Below are 22,395 nucleotides of genomic sequence, written 5' to 3'. Positions count from 1 at the left end.
AAGAGTCATCAAAGGGGTCAATGAAGAGTTCTTTGATGGAGAGTGGCAGACCTTTGCGTTGAGTCAAGCAGTCTCCTCCAGCCAACCGCCTGCCACACTCCTCAGGATCTGAGGTTTGACACTTTTGGGCTGTCCATGGAATCCAGTGAAGCCCCATCTAGTCTTTGGCAGTGCAGTCACTCCAGCCTTCAAAAATGTTGTGCTAGTTTCAGATGCCTGTTGTTGCCGCCGCAATTGTGTAAGTGCACTGCCGATCAGCAGCGTGTGTGACCTTCAGCAAAAGCTGTCTCTACTGCACTGGTACGAAGATGCAGTGGATACACAGAGGGCTCTGCCCACCAGATGAAGGGTAGACACCTGAATCTGATCTAGCTCGATGAATAATATATTCACCTGCCTCGAGATGACTGGGTGTTTGTGTTGTCCTCATCATTTCATCATCATCCAGGAAAGTGGCGAAATTGGACTGAGCAAAGGTTGGGAAATTGTACGGGCGCTGATAACCACGCAGTTGAGTGCCCCACAAACCAAACATCATCATCATCATCATCATGAATAATATAGAGTAGAATTTATTAATGGAATATGCACTGTATGCTGCTGTTGTTGAGCTTGTGATTGTAATTCAGCAATCTTATTATGTCTCAGTGTTTTGAAGCCTGCAGATGCAGAATGAAAAGATATCCTTACATGGGAAGCCTCATCATCCTTGCTTCCTGGAACGTGGAAAATGAAAGATGTGAGTACTGTTTCCTTTTGTTCTTCATATGTGATATAAGTATAATATTTTTAATACAGGATTTACATGAGTGTATTGACATTCATCGTTCATCATTTACATTCATGATACATTCATTCGTCTTGTATACATGCTAGACGAAATACATTTAATCTAAAATGCTGGAAAAAGTTGGTTCCTTCATCTGAAGCATGTACCAAGACCGTAGAAGAAAGAATGTTATAAAAAAGTAAAAGTTTTATGTTATTATATACGTCACACTTTGTTATTGTAGAACGGCATTCAGAAAGCAGTGAGTGCTGGTGGCTGATCCAAATTTTAGGAATATACAACAACATTTTCGTTGATTTTACGAATAATTCTACAGTATAGTTTGTGCTTCTTGGAAAAGCTCACTCTGGGGAAGTTCTGCTTCTCTAAAATGGCAGTATGAGTCACAAGACCCGAGTGTTTTTTTTTTTTAATGCTACAAAAGCATTTGATTTAAAGAAACTGTTACTGCCTTGCATAGGGCCAGTGTCAGCAGAACAGCTCACAGAACTCTGTAATAAGAAGATACTGCTGCAGTGCTAACATGAAACTCTACATAAGCATCACAGCAGCAATAAACTAAATATGTAGTGATCTCAGGTTTTCTCAGCACAGTCAATTAATGTTGTGCTTCCAAGGGTTCTGCTGACTTGTTGTTTCCATTTTGGCAGCCGACCCTGTCGTGTTGTTCAGCTGTTGTGACTTCCGCTGTTACGTGTACGTCAGTACTCCAACCAAACTTTGAACTATTGTTGACCTCATGCTGCACTTAATAGCCAAATTTGATTCCCAATGCCCACCACTCCCTTTGATAACAGCAAAACTTGCAGCATCTGAAGAAGACAGCCAAGTGGTTGATCAGAATATTGTGCATAAAATAGAAACAACTACTCTGCAAAACACCCAGAAGCACACTATTAACCAAATACGAAGCTGTACCTCAGTCACTCACCCTATTTTTTTCTTTACATTGTCTGCATTATCAACATCAAAATGCCTCCTCCTCCCCCCCTCCCTCTCCCCCTCCCTCCTCCCCCTCCCTCCTTCCCCCTCCCCACCCCAACCCCCAATCCCTCTTCCTTCTATAATCTTTCCTACCACACATTATACTTTCATCTGATTTCCATTCTCATTCGTATTATTAACAAAAGCAACATTATAACAATTTTATATTGTATTTGTATGCCTCTTTCTTTGATAATATAGTGCTGCGGGAAGAAAGTTCTGAAAACATACACTCCTGGAAAAGGAAAAAAGAACACATTGACACCGGTGTGTCAGACCCACCATACTTGCTCCAGACACTGCGAGAGGGCTGTACAAGCAATGATCACACGCACGGCACAGCGGACACACCAGGAACCGCGGTGTTGGCCGTCGAATGGCGCTAGCTGCGCAGCATTTGTGCACCGCCGCCGTCAGTGTCAGCCAGTTTGCCGTGGCATACGGAGCTCCATCGCAGTCTTTAACACTGGTAGCATGCCGCGACAGCGTGGACGTGAACCGTATGTGCAGTTGACGGACTTTGAGCGAGGGCGTATAGTGGGCATGCGTGAGGCCGGGTGGACGTACCGCCGAATTGCTCAACACGTGGGGCGTGAGGTCTCCACAGTACATCGATGTTGTCGCCAGTGGTCAGCGGAAGGTGCACGTGCCCGTCGACCTGGGACCGGACCGCAGCGACACACGGATGCACGCCAAGACCGTAGGATCCTACGCAGTGCCGTAGGGGACCACACCGCCACTTCCCAGCAAATTAGGGACACTGTTGCTCCTGGGGTATCGGCGAGGACCATTCGCAACCATCTCCATGAAGCTGGGCTATGGTCCCGCACACCGTTAGGCCGTCTTCCGCTCACGCCCCAACATCGTGCAGCCCGCCTCCAGTGGTGTCGCGACAGGCGTGAATGGAGGGACGAATGGAGACGTGTCGTCTTCAGCGATGAGAGTCGCTTCTGCCTTGGTGCCAATGATGGTCGTATGCGTGTTTGGCGCCGTGCAGGTGAGCGCCACAATCAGGACTGCATACGACCGAGGCACACAGGGCCAACACCCGGCATCATGGTGTGGGGAGCGATCTCCTACACTGGCCGTACACCACTGGTGATCGTCGAGGGGACACTGAATAGTGCACGGTACATCCAAACCGTCATCGAACCCATCATTCTACCATTCCTAGACTGGCAAGGGAACTTGCTGTTCCAACAGGATAATGCACGTCCGCATGTATCCCGTGCCACCCAACGTGCTCTAGAAGGTGTAAGTCAACTACCCTGGCCAGCAAGATCTCCGGATCTGTCCCCCATTGAGCATGTTTGGGACTGGATGAAGCGTCGTCTCACGCGGTCTGCACGTCCAGCACGAACGCTGGTCCAACTGAGGCGCCAGGTGGAAATGGCATGGCAAGCCGTTCCACAGGACTACATCTAGCATCTCTACGATCGTCTCCATGGGAGAATAGCAGCCTGCATTGCTGCGAAAGGTGGATATACACTGTACTAGTGCCGACATTGTGCATGCTCTGTTGCCTGTGTCTGTGTGCCTGTGGTTCTGTCAGTGTGATCATGTGATGTATCTGACCCCAGGAATGTGTCAATAAAGTTTCCCCTTCCTGGGACAATGAATTCATGGTGTTCTTATTTCAATTTCCAGGAGTGTATGTGACAAATACTGTTGTGTATTATGTATACATTTTGCAGCAGATAATTCCCCAAGATGAAGATGAAATGGGAGATACGATACTGTGTGAAGAGTTTGACAGAGCACTGAAAGACCTGAGTCGAAACAAGGCCCCCGGAGTAGACAACATTCCATTGGAACTACTGACGGCCTTGGGAGAGCCAGTCCTGACAAAACTCTACCATCTGGTGAGCAAGATGTATGAAACAGACGAAATACCCTCAGACTTCAAGAAGAATATAATAATTCCAATCCCAAAGAAAGCAGGTGTTGACAGATGTGAAAATTACCGAACAATCAGTTTAATAAGCCACAGCTGCAAAATACTAACACGAATTCTTTACAGACGAATGGAAAAACTAGTAGAAGCCGACTTCGGGGAAGATCAGTTTGGATTCCATAGAAATACTGGAACACGTGAGGCAATACTGACCTTACGACTTATCTTAGAAGAAAGATTAAGGAAAGGCAAACCTACGTTTCTAGCATTTGTAGACTTAGAGAAAGCTTTTGTCAATGTTGATTGGAATACTATCTTTCAAATTCCAAAGGTGGCAGGGGTAAAATACAGGGAGCGAAAGGCTATTTATAATTTGTACAGAAACCAGATGGCAGTTATAAGAGTCGAGGGACATGAAAGGGAAGCAGTTGTTGGGAAGGGAGTGAGACAGGGTTGTAGCCTCTCCCCGATGTTATTCAATCTGTATATTGAGCAAGCAGTAAAGGAAACAAAAGAAAAGTTTGGAGTAAGTATTAAAATCCATGGAGAAGAAATAAAAACTTTGAGGTTCGCCGATGACATTGTAATTCTGTCAGAGACAGCAAAGGACTTGGAAGAGCAGTTGAATGGAATGGATAGCATCTTGAAAGGAGGATATAAGATGAACATCAACAAAAGCAAAACGAGGGTAATGGAATGTAGTCAAATTAAGTCGGGTGATGCTGAGGGAATTAGATTAGGGAATGAGACACTTAAAGTAGTAAAGGAGTTTTGCTATTTGGGGAGCAAAATAACTGATGATGGTCGAAGTAGAGAGGATATAAAATGTAGACTGGCAATGGCAAGGAAAGCGTTTCTGAAGAAGAGAAATTTGTTAACATCGAGTGTAGATTTAAGTGTCAAGAAGTCATTTCTGAAAGTATTTGTATGGAGTGTAGCCATGTATGGAAGTGAAACATGGACGATAAATAGTTTGGTCAAGAAGAGAATAGAAGCTTTCGAAATGTGGTGCTACAGAAGAATGCTGAAAATTAGATGGGTGGATCACATAACTAATGAGGAAGTTTTGAATAGGATTGGGGAGAAGAGAAGTTTGTGGCACAACTTGACCAGAAGAAGGGATCGGTTGGTAGGACATGTTCTGAGGCATCAAGGGATCACCAATTTAGTATTGGAGGGCAGTGTGGAGGGTAAAAACCATAGAGGGAGACCAAGAGATGAATACACTAAGCAGATTCAGAAGGATGTAGGTTGCAGTAGGTACTGGAAGATGAAGAAGCTTGCACAGGATAGAGTGGCATGGAGAGCTGCATGAAACCAGTCTCAGGACTGAAGACCACAACAACAACAACAACAATCCCCCAAGGTAGATGTTGGTATGCTGTAAGGATAGAATCAGATTCCTTTTTTTACTTATTGGTATTTATCACAACACGTATTTTGCCTTAAAAACAATATCTGAGTTGTTATACTTTTTATTAGTTAGTAACATTAAATAACAATGTATTATTAAAATAGTTTGTTTTCTTCATTTTGTACTGGCTGCATAACAGTCTTTCTGTGTCTGCTGCTTAATCCTGTGGTGAGGGTAGTATTATAATATACATCAATAAATGAAACAAATTTTCCATTAATTAAGCAAAATATATAAACAATTTTTCTGCTGAGTATCATTTGTCATAGAAACGTCTCCAGTAAAATTTGGTGATTTCTGTATCCTTTTTCGTGTGTATTAAACTTCATGAACTTCAGAGTAAAAGTAAACTGTTGTAGTGACCTAAATTAAAATCATGTTGTCGTCTGTCCGTCCTCCGCTCCCTCCCTCTCCTAGAAACAGAAACTGTGAGTGGATGTTGTCATGTGGAAAGTGTCATACACTTAACCTGACAGTTTCATTTAATTCCTTGTGACAACCACCTCTTCTGGGCAAATGCTCATGGAGCTTATTATGGCACTTGATTTATGAGGTACATATAGTGCTTGGTGATGAGACTCCACAGTATTGAACTGATTTGTCATCAAAATAAATTCTGATACAGCCTTATGGAAATTTTGACATTATTACTGGAGTAAATTAAACAAATGAAAAAAAACTAAATGAATGCCCTATGTGCAGTGTAGTCTGAGAATATATATCCTTTCTCTTGGGCTTATGGGCAGATGGACCCAGTGGTGTTGAGTAACAAAAGGAATATCTTAAAAAGTGGCACTTACAAAAAATTTGAATTCACTGCTGGCCATTAAAAGTGAAACACCAGAATAGATAGCACATAATGAAATATCAGTTATTATGCATGTATGGTATAGTGGGAAGAATGAAGCATACATGATTACTTTTGTGGCTGATTTGGGGGGGGGGGGGGGGAGATACAGGCTGTGAAATTTATCACTTAGAGCTGCCACCCCAGGCAGTAATAATGACACTAACCTGGCTGGGCATCTAATTGAAATGAGGTTTGATGACAGATATGAGTTCCTCACTCCATACTGATTCAGCTTTATGCAAGAGTTCATCAGTCGTAGTGAAGGAGTACCAGCCTCTCAGCAACCCATGACAAGATGTTTTCAGTAGGTGGGAGAACATGCTGTCCAGGGCAACAATTGAATGACCTCTGTATCAAGGTAGGTGAGGACATCATGGGCAACATATCTTGCATTATCTTCTTGAAAGATAATATCACAGAGTATGTTAAGCCACTGTTGTTAACACATCAGAAATTTAACGTCTACTGACCAAACTACTGGTCATGTGAACAAGAGGTGATCCTGTTGTGTATGCAATGGTTCTATATACCACCACACCATGTAGAGGGCTCTTATGACAATGATAAATACAAATTGGCAGAGTTCATTCTTCTCAAAGCCTCCACACATGGATATGTCCACCATGGTTCTGTGTGCAGAACCAGAACTCAACTGAAAAGATGACATGGTGCCATTGTTGTGTCCATTGTTGTCGTCGTGTGCACTGCTGTCCATGTACCACTCTGCTGCCACATCAAGAGAAGCCTCAACATTGGTCTCTGTGGTGCTTAAGACATCATTGTACTGTCCATGTGGATGTTGTTTTGATGCAAAAAGTCTATTTCTGGACTCAAGGTACATTATGTTGCTGTACGATACTACCAGGCTGATCGAATAGCATGTCAGTTCTCTCGGGCACTAGTTGTGTGGAGCCTATTAGACTCTGTATGGCACTGAGTACCGCCCTCCTGAAACCATCTATTCCATTGCATGGTCATAGGATCATGACCTCTTTGTAGCAATATTGCAGAACAATGTACTGCTGTCTTGATAGGCCAAGATCCTGCCACTGTCATATTTGACACATTCTGGTAGGCATTTCTCCTTCTTAGATGAGATATAACATGATCATCTCAAAAACAGTTAAAACCGAAATGTGATTTTTGAATGAAAAACCCATTGTGTAATATTTCCTTATATACATAATGTACACAGCATTTTTCAAACATACTCTATGTGGTTCTGGTGAAATACTAATAATTTGCATATCCTAAAATGAAGTAGACTTCATGCCTATTTGACATTTGTTGCATGCTTTTGTGTAAATGTCACAGTGTATTTAATAAAAAAGAAAAGGAAACATTGAAACCAAAAACTTTTTGCCCAATACAGTGTGTTAGTACACACTGACTGGAATTAAAGTCAACCTCTGAAAATAAAGTTCAGTGAATGAAGTCAGAATGGTGGATTGGGCAACATTGGTGACTCAGAATGCTGCCTGTGTAGTGGCTGGAGTTGACAACCTGCCCCCACTGTAGTTCTGTTGAGCATTGTGTGTGTTCTGTGTAAGACCTGTTGGACAAAGTGCTTGTTTAGTGCGTTGGTTCTAAACTGACAACAGGATAATGGATGAGCAAAGGATCAATTTCAAGTTTTGTTTTAAGCTTGGCAAGACACCGAAAGAAGTGCATGCAATGCTGGGACGTTTTTATGGGGATCAAGCACTGTCTGTGAAGTGTGTGTATGAGTAGTTTACCCATTTTTGAGGAGGCCAGGAAAGTGTTTCTGACAACCCCCATACCGGGTGACCACCATCAGGGACAAAAACATTGAGAAAGTGAGGACATTGATCATTGAACGACTGCTGATTAACTGTGCTCATGATAATGGATGATCTGCAGATGAACCATGAATCTGTGTGACAAATCCGCACTGAGGAATTAGGGAAGGGGAAAACATGTTGTTGTATGCCACATCACTTGACTGACGATCAGAAGCAGGCACGTTTAGAGGCTTCACAGGATTTTGTCCAAACAGTGGATGCGACACCAAATTTCTTGAATCTTATTGTCACTGAGGATGAAACCTGGTGTTTCCGGTACGACCCAGAAACAAAACCGCAAAGCATGGATGGCATTCCCCAACATCACCTCATTTTAAAAAGTTCAGAGCCAAAAAATCATGCATCAAAACGATGCTCATCACCTTTTTTGATAGTCAAGGCATTATCCACAAGATATTTCTACCTGAGGGAATGATGTTGAATGCTGCTAAGTACATTGAAATTTTGACCCTTTCATGCAACGTCTATGCAGGGTACGACCCCAGTACACACAACAAGGTTCCTGATTTTTTGTTCACAACAACATTTGCCCACACACAGCCAATATTGTCAAACAGTTCCTGTCAAAAAAGGGGGTGGTGCAACTTGAACATCCACCATACTCATTGCGTATCAATCCTCTAGACTTCTTCCTAATCCCTCAACTCAAACTCGCTTTGAAAGGAAAGAGATTTTACTATATTCCTGACATACACCAAAATGTGGTGTGGCTTTTGAACACCATCCCAAAGGAAGTCTTTGTGCAAAGTTTCCAGGACTCATATCACAGAGGTCAGTGGTGCATTGTTATGGGGGTGACTATTTCGAAGGACTGTAAGGTAACTGTAGTTCGTAGTTCATCTACGTTAATGTTACAGGACTATTCACCGAACTTTATTGTCAGAGGTTGTAGTTTAAACTGGCTTATTCTGCTTCCCAGAAAAATCATATGTCACATTATTTCAAAACCATTAATTACCTTAACATTAATTTTCAGGTGTTTGAATGGGCTGATGTATCGTTATCATCTGCATTTCTCACAAGTGTCAGACTTTCTGGTAGTAAGACACAGAAAGATGTGGTTGCAGAGTTGGCTGCAGCAGCTGGAGTTTACATACAGTGGGACTCCAGTGAGAAACCGAAATTGTCTGGCACATGGATGAATATTTTAAAAGCACAAGTAAGAAAATTTTTCTTGGGAGGTTCTGTTAGAGAAATTAATGATGTGTATATTGAAAATTAATTTTCACCTCTGTTTTTCTCTTAGGTCATTTTTACTCGTTATTTATCAGAGACAACCAATCATGCTCTTGAACTAAGTCAGTGCACTAGTGAAGATTCATCAGTATTGACTGTTAATGGTAATCAAAGAAAAGAAGTAGCACATGTACCACAGAAACATGATTTACAAAATTTGCAGGTTTGTATTATTAACATGTCTTAACAAGTTTGACATCAGTTATGCATTATTCAGTTTCTTCCCATTTAACCAGTATTTATTAATTTTTTATTTATTTATGTCTGTTTACGCCTTGAGTCACAACATGGTGATCATTCTGTTGGAAAAATTATCGGTCACTAATCTGAAAAAATAATTGTGTTACCTAGTTATATATACCTAGACCATGAATTTAAGAGGTTTCAGTAAGTTATGTCAGCAGTACACAGAAACTTATTTGCCTGAGATAAGTTGCACTTCCTGTAGAACAGTATCTGTAGTGACACGAAACATACACATTTGCGATAAATTTAGACTGTGAGACAAGTGATTAGTATTGACTGTTCAGGTGGGCAGATGGCAGTGTTGCCGGATGTGGCTTACGGAACCCTGTGCTTGCATTCTCTAGCAACAGAAACAAAAACCTTGACAAAGTGCAGGTCGTATATGTACATGTAAATTTATTTACAGTTCCTACTTGTAATAAATAAACTCAAAAAATTGAAAAGAGCTGTTTAGTATCTGATATGCTGAAGTACCATAAAGTTATTTGCAATCAGCGCCTGAAGACCATGCAATAGTCAGCCGACTGCAGACTTCATGATAGAAATGAAAGCTATTTCTGCAAATTGTTGAATATTCACATTTCATTGCTAAATATTACAGAGTGTTTACAACCTGGGAGATCCAGAAAAAACCTGGGAATTTTTTTATCCAGGAGAAAATCTGGAAAAACCTGAGAATTTTACAGTGTTTTAGTTTTCAGTTAAATTTTTTGTAATTTTGACTGGTAAGAACTGATACTCTAACAAAGGATATTACTGTATCCTGCTACTGCAGAATAAAACTTCAACAGTAAAACATAAATGAGAGAAAAAAAAGGAAAATAACTTAAATTGCAAAGGAAATGCACCATATACGACGACGACAACCAGTGCTCATGCAAACGTCTGCCAACAGCAAAATGTGTCAAAGGCTTTAGGAAGACTATGCAATCCTTCATAACAACAAATTGCCTCCGATGAGCGTGAAGTCACAACTGTTTACATTAGATTTGTTTTAGCAGTTATGACCGGTCTCATGTGCATGCGCAGTTGAGTCGCATTTGACTAGTAGATTTTCCTGCTTCTGGCTACAGAAATGTGGCTGTTGGCTGTACAAGCAGTCACAGCAAGCAGCTAGATGCTACCGGGAAAAGGGGGTGCCAAATTCATATTCTTGAGGAAAAAAACTTGTTTCACAAAGCGCTTAGCATCCAGTGCAAATTTGTCTATCGATCATTCATATGATTTTGAAACGCTTCCCTGTTGGTTTTTGAATACATTTTAAGTTGATTTCTGAATGAATCATAAGTTTATTTTTGAATGCTTGCATAGTGTACGTGATGTCTCTGTCAGGAGAATCCTTGTCGCATCTAGAAATAAACTTTCCGTAGAGAAGAGGGAACGGGGCTATATGAGTTGAGCGGAGTAAAACCGAACGGATGAATGCCAATGGCTGTCTGATTATGTGGTTGATTGGGTTTGCAAATGATCAGCATTGTTATAATTACTACCGAAATCCACAGATTCAGACTACCAGAATGGAAATAAAAGCATAACAGGTAAAGGTGTATCCAAGAACATGAAATTTCTACAGAAAATTTGTGGCCAGATCGCTACACTACTAAGGACCGGTTGTACAGTCACCGGCTAGCAGCCGCTTAAGTTCTATTCTGGAAGTAACGCGGAAAACATGTTGTACAAACACGTAATAACGCCTAACCGGAAAATAATTGCGGGGTAACAAAACCTGTGATTCTGTAAGGGTTAGTAAAGTTAATCGGTGAACAAATTTTGACAATGGCAGGAATAGCTACAGAATTGGTGATGACAAGATTGTTTGTTAGAACGAGGAAGGAGAAGAAACGGGGACATCACACAAATTATGGAAGAATAAGACGATTCCAAATTTATATAAAAATTTTGTAATACTACTTTTCGATCTCATGATTGAGAAACTGGTGTGTATGAATGAAATGTAAAACTATTTCCTAACATAAAGCTTTTTGCTTGTAGTAGACCTAATAGGCATTTGATATTGGTACTTCGTGAACTATATTCTGTCATGCCATAAAAGTGGCCATTTTTGCCAAAACAGTCTGGTTTATTTGGTGTGTGTTACAAAATTGCTGCAATATTAGAAAGGGCTATTTTGTTTTATCTAGCAGACAGTGACAAAATAGACGTAATCAGATTGAGAAACCACACCAGTCTTGGGTATTATTTGTGATAACAGCTTCTTCAGTATTAGATAACGACATTTCGATTTTTCATGTAGCAAAACATTTGACGCATTTTGATAAGGTAATAGATTCTTTCGCAGAAAGGAAAACATGCCGTGTAAAGCTGTAGCGAGATTAGAGAGAAAAAAACGCTAGGAGTAAGGATTGAAGAAATGTGTAATATTGTGCTTATCTCTTGTCTTTATTGGTTTTATGTATCCTACATTTAATTTTATCTCACACAAAACAGCAAGTTATTAGTTAATAGGCAATAAAGAGTGCAAATTTCCTTAAAAAGAAAAAAAGAGGGGCAGGCTGTCAAACCAGTCGAGTGGGATCAGGAGAGACACCACAGGACATTTCAATTTCCACTGTCCTGAATATAGTTTTAAGGCATCCATTACAAAATATGCACGTTTCAATTCCACAGAGCGAAATACAGTGACATGCAGCAGAAGAATGCTTTATGAAGAGGCATGGCACTGCCCTTTGGCACACTTAAAACCAAATAATATGTCTTACATTTCCTTGAATACATTTGTTGTATGTTTCAGACTTTTCAGAAAGATGTGCACTACAAGATGAACATATTTTTGAAAATTCAATTTTTTTTTGGTATTGACCCGGTTTGCTAATATCGTAGATCCGGGGCTGATGCGCAGAGCAGTCTGAGTTATAGTGGTTAGTCTCCATTTGACTTGTATTTACAGATAGTGATTTTGCTGTTTCCCCTTTGTTTACTCTCACATCAAATGAAAACAAAACGGATATCTGTGGCCGGGAGCTATCAAGTGAATTAAAGTACATTCGCATAATTACGGAAGGATAAAATATGTCATTAGTTTCAGATTTTATTTTATTTCGACCTTTCTGAAAGTCAAGCATTAATTGCGTTGCAGAAAAATGAAGTTATTTTTGTCTGTTTGCTAAAGAAATTTGATTTTTATTACCGGTAACCTTTTCCCACAGAGGCAGTCAGTGTATTTGAAACGAAGTGTTTAATTCCACAGTATTGGCTAGTTTCAACTTTTCGCTGCATTTCAAGCGCCCGTTTTCATCTTCTAGCACTTATGGCATTATGCTTTAATAAAGAACCAAACATGATACAATACAGTACTGGTGCTCCAAGAAAACTTACATCCTGAAAACGACATTGGAAAGCTTAATATCAGGTCGAGGTATACTTCATTCGGAATCTCGACATACGAATGTGCGCATTAAGTATGCACTTTAAATGTGCATATTTTAGTGTGGCTCACGAAATTCCGATGCTCTTGGAGTGTCCTCTGCTGTCTTGTTTCTTTTATGACATAATGTATGAAATTTTAATGTTTTACACGTACGTACATACAGGCTGCCTACATCATGATAGCTGCTCAAGCATGATGTCGCCTTTTATCTGCGCTCTCTGGCAACTGCTGAAACGAACCTATTTCTAAGAGGTCACAGGAAAATATTGCGAATGGTGGTTTGAAAAGCGTTACTTTCAAAGTAAATATCCTTTTACATAAGTTGAACTATGTGCGAGAATGTACCATAAATTTATTAAATCACAGAGACTCTCATTTAAAAATCAACTCTTTGGTGACGAGCCATTTAGAAGAATTTCAAACCCTGAAGATCAGCCATTTATGTCATTATTAAAAAATTTACTGATACATTTGTGTGATATATCTTACAGTGTAACAAGCGCAAAAAAGATCAACGTTATATGCGAAAGCTTAGCTTCTCTTGCAGCTTATTAACCTTAGAGACCAATATTATATGTGAAAGCTTTGGTTGTTTTGTAGCAGCGCTATGTATATTAATTTAAACTATTAACTTTCCCTGTTTCTGTGTTCATGCTACTTAACAGTGATGTTGCTGTTAGCTGACTACATCACGTGTCCTATGCTATGAATATCCGCTGTCATCAGCTGGCAAGATCAGGTGACATGAGCTATGACTGGCTTACTAAAGCGCATCGCAATCTCGATTTCAATGATTCGGAAAGTTGGTGGAGTTCCAATGTATACTTTCATAAAATGAAAATACACAGCATACATGTTGCTGCACATCAAAGATATTTCCAAAACGTGTCTTTTTCCCTGAGTTTCATTTTCTAAAGTGCCGGGAAATCCTACGCCCGTTTATAAAACCTTAACCATTCAAAGGATTGATAAGGGAAAATATACTGTCACCTAACACAGAAAAAGCCTGTTTTCACCCGGGAGAAAGTTGTATTTTTATCTGGGAAAAATCTGGGAATTTTTTTCCTTGTCTGTGTATACACCCTGTATTAGCATTATTAATTAGTTCTGCAATGAGCAGCAGAATAATTTATCAGTATATTAACAGTTATAATCTAAAGAGAGTACTGATAATGTAATGACAGATTAGTGATGTGCTCCCTTCTTACTTTCCCGAGTGTGTTGTAGTTACATTAATGGTAAAACACCATTCGCATCACTTTCAAAATCTTATCTAGAATAGTCTTCTTCAGCACTGCTCGAACTACAACTGCTCCCTCCCAGATGTATAATTAAATTTTTGACACATTCTTCCAGAATGTCTTTATTTTTGCCTGCATCCCTGATGACACTTGCAGTGCTGTTCACAATTTTCATCGAGATCTCGCTTGTCTCTTGATTGACAACTTCCACAAGGAGACTTTCAGCTTTGTATGTGCTCTGTTTGAGAAAATCTAAGATCATTTCTAGAAAAAAATTAACATTTATTTACAGATAATTAAAGGCTAGACTTTTTGTTGAATCACATTTGGCATTTTAGCAAGTAAATTGTGGATTTTGCACTAGCTGATAAATGTGAATGTTGAATTTTTTGGCATTACAGTTACAACATGTTATGTATTTCACAGTTATGTCAAGGTTGTCGACTCTTACAACTTTGAGGACTCTCTGATATGTTCGTGACATGTATGAGTGCATGTAGAACTAGAGGCAACACAGTTAGAGAATTTGTAAAAGACCAGTTTGCACACTATTTCAGTTTTAATCATTGATCAGTGCCTTGGCAAAACTACTGTAAGGAATAAATATTAGATGATTGTCCTAACCAGAATAGGAAGAACAACTTGCTTGTAAATATATGTGAAATAAAAAATCAAACATTTTTTTATAGTTTTCGTAGCTACCAACTCTGTGTTTATTTCTTCCAGTTGCATTTCCTCACACTCTATTGCAGCTAGTCCTGTGGTAATTGCTAGTCATGACTATGTCTTCACACTCTTGTTTTTATAGGCTGTAAATACATGGATATTTTTCATCGCTCCATAACTAACAATACGGTGTCCATATAATCCATGTTGCACGTCAACACTGAAACCTTCTAGTCTGGAGTTCATGATGACTGAATGCTGCATGAGACACTGCTTGTGTGACCACAAAAGCAGCTGGAACTTCCGCAGAGAAATAGGTTGGAGTGCATTCTTCTGCGTGTGGCCTTGAAGATGTGTCCCACCTGTTCAGTGGTAGCATGAATTCTAATGCTGTGTGCTCATCCTCATTTAGATGCTGCAGTTCTGTTTCTGCCACATTTTTTTACAGCTTGATTCCTTCTGGAAAAATCACACATGTAGCCATAATGTAAATATTGTTCCCTTTGCCACGCTCACAGTGTGTGGTCTCATTGCCAGGCAACTTGCAATGGGTGTGGCAAAAAGGGGCGCTTAAAATACGAATGTTTTAGCAGTCCCACTAGAAACAGGCTCAAACTTGAGGAAGTGAGTTGGCAGTCTATGGAACTGCCGACTTCTCGTAACGAAGGTCAGAAAATGTACGTGGACACATTCAGTGACAGACTCCCTATGAGGTTACACTGGTGCATCTGTGTTGCAGCTGTTGCAAGCAGATGAGACAAATGTTTGGGCCTAAAGACATCACTGTACCTTTGCTAGGGAAATTTTCAGTTTTACTTACTTATACCGAAGCCATTCATCCACTAAATTTTATGGTGGTAACTGAATCTAAAGGTAGCAATGTTTTTGGGGTAGACTTTTTCTACACTTTTGGATTTACGGTTCGTGAAACAGTGTGTGCCATGTAATCAAAAGGGTCTGGCACTGCCTTAAAGGTTCTCTGTGATAAATATACCCAAATTATATCACTTGGACTAGGGAAGACAACTGATTTTGTAGCTCATATCAGTCTTAAATAGAAGGTGGACGCACATATTTTCAAAGCTCATCCAGTGCCCTTGGCTCTTAAGACACCATCAAAACAGAGGTGGATAGACTCAATCATGAAGAAGTGTTAAAGCCTATGCACCATAGTCAGTGGGCCAATAATCTCAAAACAGAGCTGGATAGGCTCACTCATGAAGAAGTATTAATGTCTATTCTCCATAGACAGTGGACCACTAACCATCAACAATATGCAAACCTAACAGCATCTTGAGGCTTTGTGTCGATTTCAAAGTAACAACCAATGCACAAGCTGAGGTGGAAACTTATCCTCTACCAGCCCTGGATGAATTCTTTGCCGAGTTATACCAAGGCACTTTATTCAGTAAAACTGACCTCATGGAGGCATATTTTCAAATCCCCATTGGATGCAGCATCACAAACTTATCTGCTGCTAAACATGCAGTAAGGCCTTTATTGTTATAATCTGTTATCTTTTGGAATCTCTTCAGTCCCTGCCATATTTGAGTGTTTTGTGTATCATCTACTACAGGACATTCCCAACTGTGCTACTTACTTTGATGTGTTTTTATTTATTTATTCTCACAGATGCAACTCCGCAGATCACCTTCACAACCTCAAGCTTTCGTTTTGGGGGCTGGCAACATCAGGACTTAAATGCGGCATGCCCAATTGCTCTTTTATGCAGTCATATTTAGGATTTAACCTCTAGGAAAATAAACTGGAACCAGCAAAGGATTACGTTGTAGCAATCAGTAAAGCGCAGTCCTCATGAATGTTAAAGACTTACAAGTGTTTTTAGGTTAGATTAATTGCTGTGGCCGATTTGTTGCAGACCTAGCAGAATTCTTTTACCCACTGAATCAGCTGTGGCACCAAGGCATGTGTTTCAAATGGTCACCTGGCTTTCAAATTTTCCACGCTTTAAAGGAGTTCCTTAAACAGGATCCATGCTAAATGACATAATATGCATGGTTCACATCTGGTAGTAGCAATTGATGCATCTGCCCCATGATATATGCACAGTCATCTCCCATTATTACACTGATGGCATCAAACACCCTGTCATGTATGCCTCCAAGATCTTAACTGCTTCTCAGCAATGCTATTCTCAAATAGTGTGAGGCCCTTGCTGTTATTCATGCAGTTGAGGAATTTAAATTATTCCTTTGTGGGCAGAAATTTCATCTTGTCATGGATTGTTGTCTGTTGTTCACCATCTTGGCCCAAGCATCCCCTACCAAATCAGACCACCCATTGCCTTCAACATTGGGCATTGTACTTGTCATTATTCTATCCACTATCAAGCAGTGACATTACACGCAAATGCGGACTCACTGTCCCAATTCCCCATTGGACCTAACCCAGCCTCTGACAACAGGAATTGGTGTGTTTGTAGCTTGATTCAGATCTGGATCAGACTGTTTCCACCTTTCCTTAACATTTTGTGACGTAATGAAGGCCACTTTCAAGAACCTGATAATTGACGTCTTATTCACTTTGTACAACACAAATTGCCGGAAATGCCTCCCAATCCAGAAATATTCATTCCTGTTGATCAAGGCAGCACGAGCTACACCTAAATCAAGGCCTTCTGTTGTTATTCTCAGGCAAATACCACTGCATCCTGATTCCTCTATCTTTTCAGTCTTCACACTGCCCATCGGAGGGTGCCCTGGATGAAAAATTTGATGTGACTACGACTCTGGTCAAATATTGACTCCAACATTGCAGACCTGGTCTGCCAGTGTTCCGCCTGTCTGGCCCAGTAAGCAGCACCTTCCTAGTGGTTCTCTCTCTCTCTCTCTCTCTCTCTCTCTCTCTCTCTCTCTGACCTTATACTGTAAAATTACAGGAGCACAACCACTTAGATTTTACTGGTCTGTTTTTTGGACTCATGTGGTTGATCATGATTGATTCCTTTTTACACTTCCCTTTTGTATTACACATATCAGGTCACTATTGATGCTACTATCATGGGCTTGGAAAAAGTATTTGCCCTTGAAGGCACACCACGTATCTCAGTTTCTGATAAGAGGATGGTGTTTACCTCCTGAGACTTTGAATGGTTTTGCACTCTTAAGGAGATTCAACACCTTCACACTGTGCCTTTTCACCCAGTCTTCAAAAGCCGTGCAGTATACTTTATCGCACTTTTAAAACCATCTCCACAAGGAAATGATGTCAAAAACTATATCTAATGCTCTCTGTAGCTTTCCAGCAGCTTACAGAGCTACCAAGATCAAAGGCTGAGGTCCAGAGGAACAGCTTCATGGTTATCCTCACTGCACCATTTTGGTTATACTGCACTCACCACTGGTGCACATCATCGCTAAGGTCTCTCCCTCCCAACTGGGCACTCCAGTCTGAGCGCATCAGTTTGGGCACCAGCCAACCTAGACTAATGGGGCAATCTCCGCTCACCATGGGTTCGTATTTTATACCATGGCCTCCGCCCACCGACTTCAGCACCACCAATGTAACTGTCTTCACCTCCAACATCCTGGTTGGCATTCACCTGTTTTTCCACCCATGGTGGACCCTCTGGTTCCATGACAACTCTAGGATTTCCCATCAAAACATGTTGTACCTCAACTTTCCCCAGTGATGCCCATGGACATTGACCAGCTATCTTCCTCAGTGGCTTCTCCCCCAGACCACACACTACTTGCATATTCTGCTCCTGTAGTTGCTGCTTGGGGATAGAAGGGAAGGGAGGGGTGGGGTGGGGTGGAGTGGCACCATCTGACATTACCATGGAAACTGAGTAACTGAAACAACATTTCTGTTGACCACTGAGGCACTTCTATTCAGTTGGTGCTGATCCTCAGCTGCCTTCTCTGATGGGATCACCCCAGGCTCCTGCATATAATCCGGCACCGTGGAGGCCTAAGTCAGTGTTGATGTGTGCAGTGGGGTCCACACCACAAGAGATATCATATTATATACAGTGTTATTCTCTATCTGTAACAGAGAGAAATGGCTTGTATTGGACTTTGCTTGGGAATATGGGCTTAAAATAGCTTGCACTGTTCTTACCCATCTTATATATACATCTCCTGTTGTGAATAAACTTTGTTGTTTATGGGTGTAGATCACCTCTTACAAAATATCTGAAGTGGACACACACACACACACACACACACACACACACACACACACACACACACACACACACACACAAGCTTTAGGCGAAGAAAGGAAGGTTAGGGTTTAAAGTCATGTAAACATTGAGATCATTGACAGCGAGGTTATTAGAGAAAGAGCACATAGAGAAAGAGCACAAGATCCGATTGTTTCAGGTATAGGGAAAGAAATTGGCCATGCCCTTTCAAAGGAACCATCCCAGCATTTGCTGGAGCAATTTAGGAAAATAACAGAAAACTTAAATCCAGATGGTTGGATGTGGATGAGAACCAAGAGCTGTAGATAAGGAGAAACCAGTCAAACAGGCAAAATGATTATTCATTTCTGCACTCAAAATGAGCTGGTAATTATTGATAATTACTGAGACACTCTTTAAAATCCTTCTTAAAAGAAAGTGTACATGAATTGCACCAAATGTTGGAAGATACCAGTCAGACTACATTTGCGTTAAGCAGAGGACTCAGATTAAAACTCCCCAGTCATCTACGACCAGATCTAGACTGTGATCATATACTGTTGTTAATTAAATGTAACATCACATGAAGAAGAACAAGAATAATCTAAGTCAGTGGCATCTAGAAGGAGTGGAAGAGGAAACAGGGAAGACTTTTCTGGAGGAGCAAAGGAGGCAATAACCAGTAGTTACCAGTATCATGATTAAAATTAAATAAAGGTTAGTATAATTGAAATAGTGAAGTAAGTGAAATGGAAAATAAAAATGGAATAAAATAATACAAATGAACTACAGGAAAAGAAAACCAGACATAACTGTTCAGTATATGTAATCCTATTGATACAATAAATTTACCAGAGGATTTCATAATAAGCAGAACAATAACTATGCCTACAACAGCATAGACAGTTAATTGCACAAATTACAGGGTGCTGTTCATTTCATCCCATGTTTATAAGGTGCACCTGAATATATTTAAAACAAATAAATAAGAAACATGAGTTTTTTCACAAAAACAGACTTGTACAAAAAATGAAATTTCCAGGAAACACATTTTATTGAATTATTTGAACAGTATATTTCACAAGTAAACTCTGGATACATAATACAATGATGGAAAAACTTTTCTATGCACTTTCAGTTGCAAACAGAAAATGTGAAAAACATGATTTGTTCCAAAACTTAAAATCTACAGAGTGATTACATTGTAGCAGTAATGCCCTAGTTTACTTTAATGTAGTGAACAAACAGTAATTCAATAAATTGATTGATTATGAAACTGTACTTCATTAGTTTCATTGTTACATTCACTGCTACGCTCTAGGGCCTTCTCATAGAACTCTTGGGCTTCTGATGATGTAGTAACAAATGTCTCAAGTTTCTTTACACTGTCAGCATTTTTTGACAGTCACATGGTTTCTAGGTTTTCTTACAGCTGATTGATCATTGTACTTGAAACTGTCTCTGTTAGTTTTCTTCACTTCAACACGATCAGAGAGAAGTAGTATGTTGTTTAGACTTTGCAGATGGCATTAACTTGGTTTCCTTATTTGTTGTTGTTGTTGTTGTTGTTGTTGTTGTTGTGGTCTTCAGTCCTGAGACTGGTTTGATGCAGCTCTCCATGCTACTCTATCCTGTGCAAGCTCCTTCATCTCCCAGTACTTACTGCAACCTACGTCCTTCTGGATCTGCTTAGTGTATTCATCTCTTGGTCTCCCTCTATGATTTTTACCCTAAACATTGCCCTCCAATGCTAAATTTGTGATCCCTTGATGCCTCAGAACATGTCCTACCAACCGGTCCCTTCTTCTTGTCAAGTTGTGCCACAAATTCCTCTTCTCCCCAATTCTATTCAGTACCTCCTCATTAGTTATGTGATCTACCCATCTAATCTTCAGCATTCTTCTGTAGCACCACATTTTGAAAGCTTCTATTCTCTTCTTGTCCTAACTATTTATCGTCCATGTTTCACTTCCATACATGGCTACACTCCATACAAATACTTTCAGAAACGACTTCCTGACATTTAAATCTATACTCGATGTTAACAAATTTCTCTTCTTCAGAAACGCTTTTCGTGCCATTGCCAGTCTACATTTTATATCCTCTCCACTTCGACCATCATCAGTTATTTTGCTCCCCAAATAGCAGAACTCGTTTACTACTTTAAGTGTCTCATTTCCTAATTTAATTCCCTCAACATCACCTGACTTAATTCGACTACATTCCATTATCCTCGTTTTGCTTTTGTTGATGTTCATCTTATATCCTCCTTTCAAGACACTGTCCATTCCATTCAACTGCTCTTCCAAGTCCTTTGCTGTCTCTGACAGAATTACAATGTCATTGGCGAACCTCAAATTTTTTATTTCTTCTCCATGGATTTAAATACCTACTCCGAATTTTTCTTTTTTCCTTTACTGCTTGCTCAGTATACAGATTGAATAACATCGGGGAGAGGCTACAACCCTGTCTCACTCCCTTCCCAACCGCTGCTTCCCTTTCATGTCCCTCGACTCTTATAACTGCCATCTGGTTTCTGTACAAATTGTAAATAGCCTTTCGCTCCCTGTATTTTACCCCTGCCACCTTTGGAATTTGAAAGAGAGTATTCCAGTCAACATTGTCAAAAGCTTTCTCTAAGTCTACAAATGCTAGAAATGTAGGTTTGCCTTTTCTTAATCTTTCTTCTAAGATAAGTCGTAAGGTCAGTATTGCCTCACATGTTCCAATATTTCTACGGAATCCAAACTGATCTTCCCCAAGGTTGGCTTCTACTAGTTTCTCCATTCGTCTGTAAAGAATTTGCAATAGTATTTTGCAGCTGTGGCTTATTAAAGTGATTGTTCGGTAATTTTCACATCTGTCAACACCTGCTTTCTTTGAGATTGAAATTATTATATTCTTCTTGAAGTCTGAGGGTATTTATAAAAAAGAATTCTAGCTACAAAAATTTTGAATGGTAGCTTCTCTTGTATTAAACTCTGTGCAGTGGTCTTGAAATCATACATATGCAAATTCACAAGAACCCTACAGATAAAATGGGCACTCAGAACCTCATAATAGTGTGATGATAAGGCTATGGTTTCATGTTTTCTCAGTTTGATTTTAATGATATCAAATACCCTATCATGGGACATGAAACTGTGGCCTCTGCTTGGGAAGCACAGTGGTGAGCTACTTTGTTGAAAACGAGCAGTAGATGTTCATATTTGGCACAACACTTTTTTTGTTGATGTTGAGTTTAGAAAAAATTTCACAGTTTCATGTGCAAGATTAAAGGGGTAAATAGTAAGTTTTCATAAAATCCATGTACTGCAATGGATTCCTCTGATTTAGAAGTACATGTTGTTTCCTCAAATGATCCATGAATTGGAGCAGATTAGTTTGGTATATGAAGAAAATTAGCTAGACTGGAAGGAGAGAAAAATAGTTTATGAACTACACATATATTAGAGCATAATAATAATGAAGCGTGTGACGAGGGCCTCCCGTCGGGTAGACCGCTCGCCTGGTGCGATTTGACACCACTTCGGCAACTTGCGCGTCAATGGGGATGAAATGATGATGATTAGGACAACACAACACCCAGTCCCTGAGCAGAGAAATCTCCGACCCAGCTGGGAATCGAACCCGGGCCCTTAAGATTTGACAGTCTGTTGTGCTGACTACTCAGCTAGCTGGGGCCGACATATTAGAGCATGAAAATTAATATAAAA

The 22,395-nt window shown here is 40.1% G+C and overlaps 1 protein-coding gene across 1 annotated transcript in view; it reads left to right on the top strand.

Moving 5' to 3' along the window:
* The window catches only part of LOC126091947 (zinc finger protein 600-like), a 129,419-nt gene that overhangs the window by 24,316 nt on the left and 82,708 nt on the right, over positions 1-22,395 (top strand). Inside the window, exons 2-4 of the mRNA XM_049907283.1 lie at positions 649-739; positions 8,732-8,914; positions 9,002-9,154. Of these exons, the coding sequence (XP_049763240.1) occupies positions 731-739; positions 8,732-8,914; positions 9,002-9,154 (345 nt within the window). The 5' untranslated portion in view covers positions 649-730. The remainder of the gene's footprint in view (positions 1-648; positions 740-8,731; positions 8,915-9,001; positions 9,155-22,395) is intronic.

This window comes from Schistocerca cancellata, chromosome 1, assembly GCF_023864275.1.
Source record: "Schistocerca cancellata isolate TAMUIC-IGC-003103 chromosome 1, iqSchCanc2.1, whole genome shotgun sequence".
Taxonomy (NCBI): domain Eukaryota; kingdom Metazoa; phylum Arthropoda; class Insecta; order Orthoptera; family Acrididae; genus Schistocerca; species Schistocerca cancellata.
Note: the sequence above shows the minus strand (reverse complement) of the source record. Positions and strands in the feature narration are given on the sequence as shown.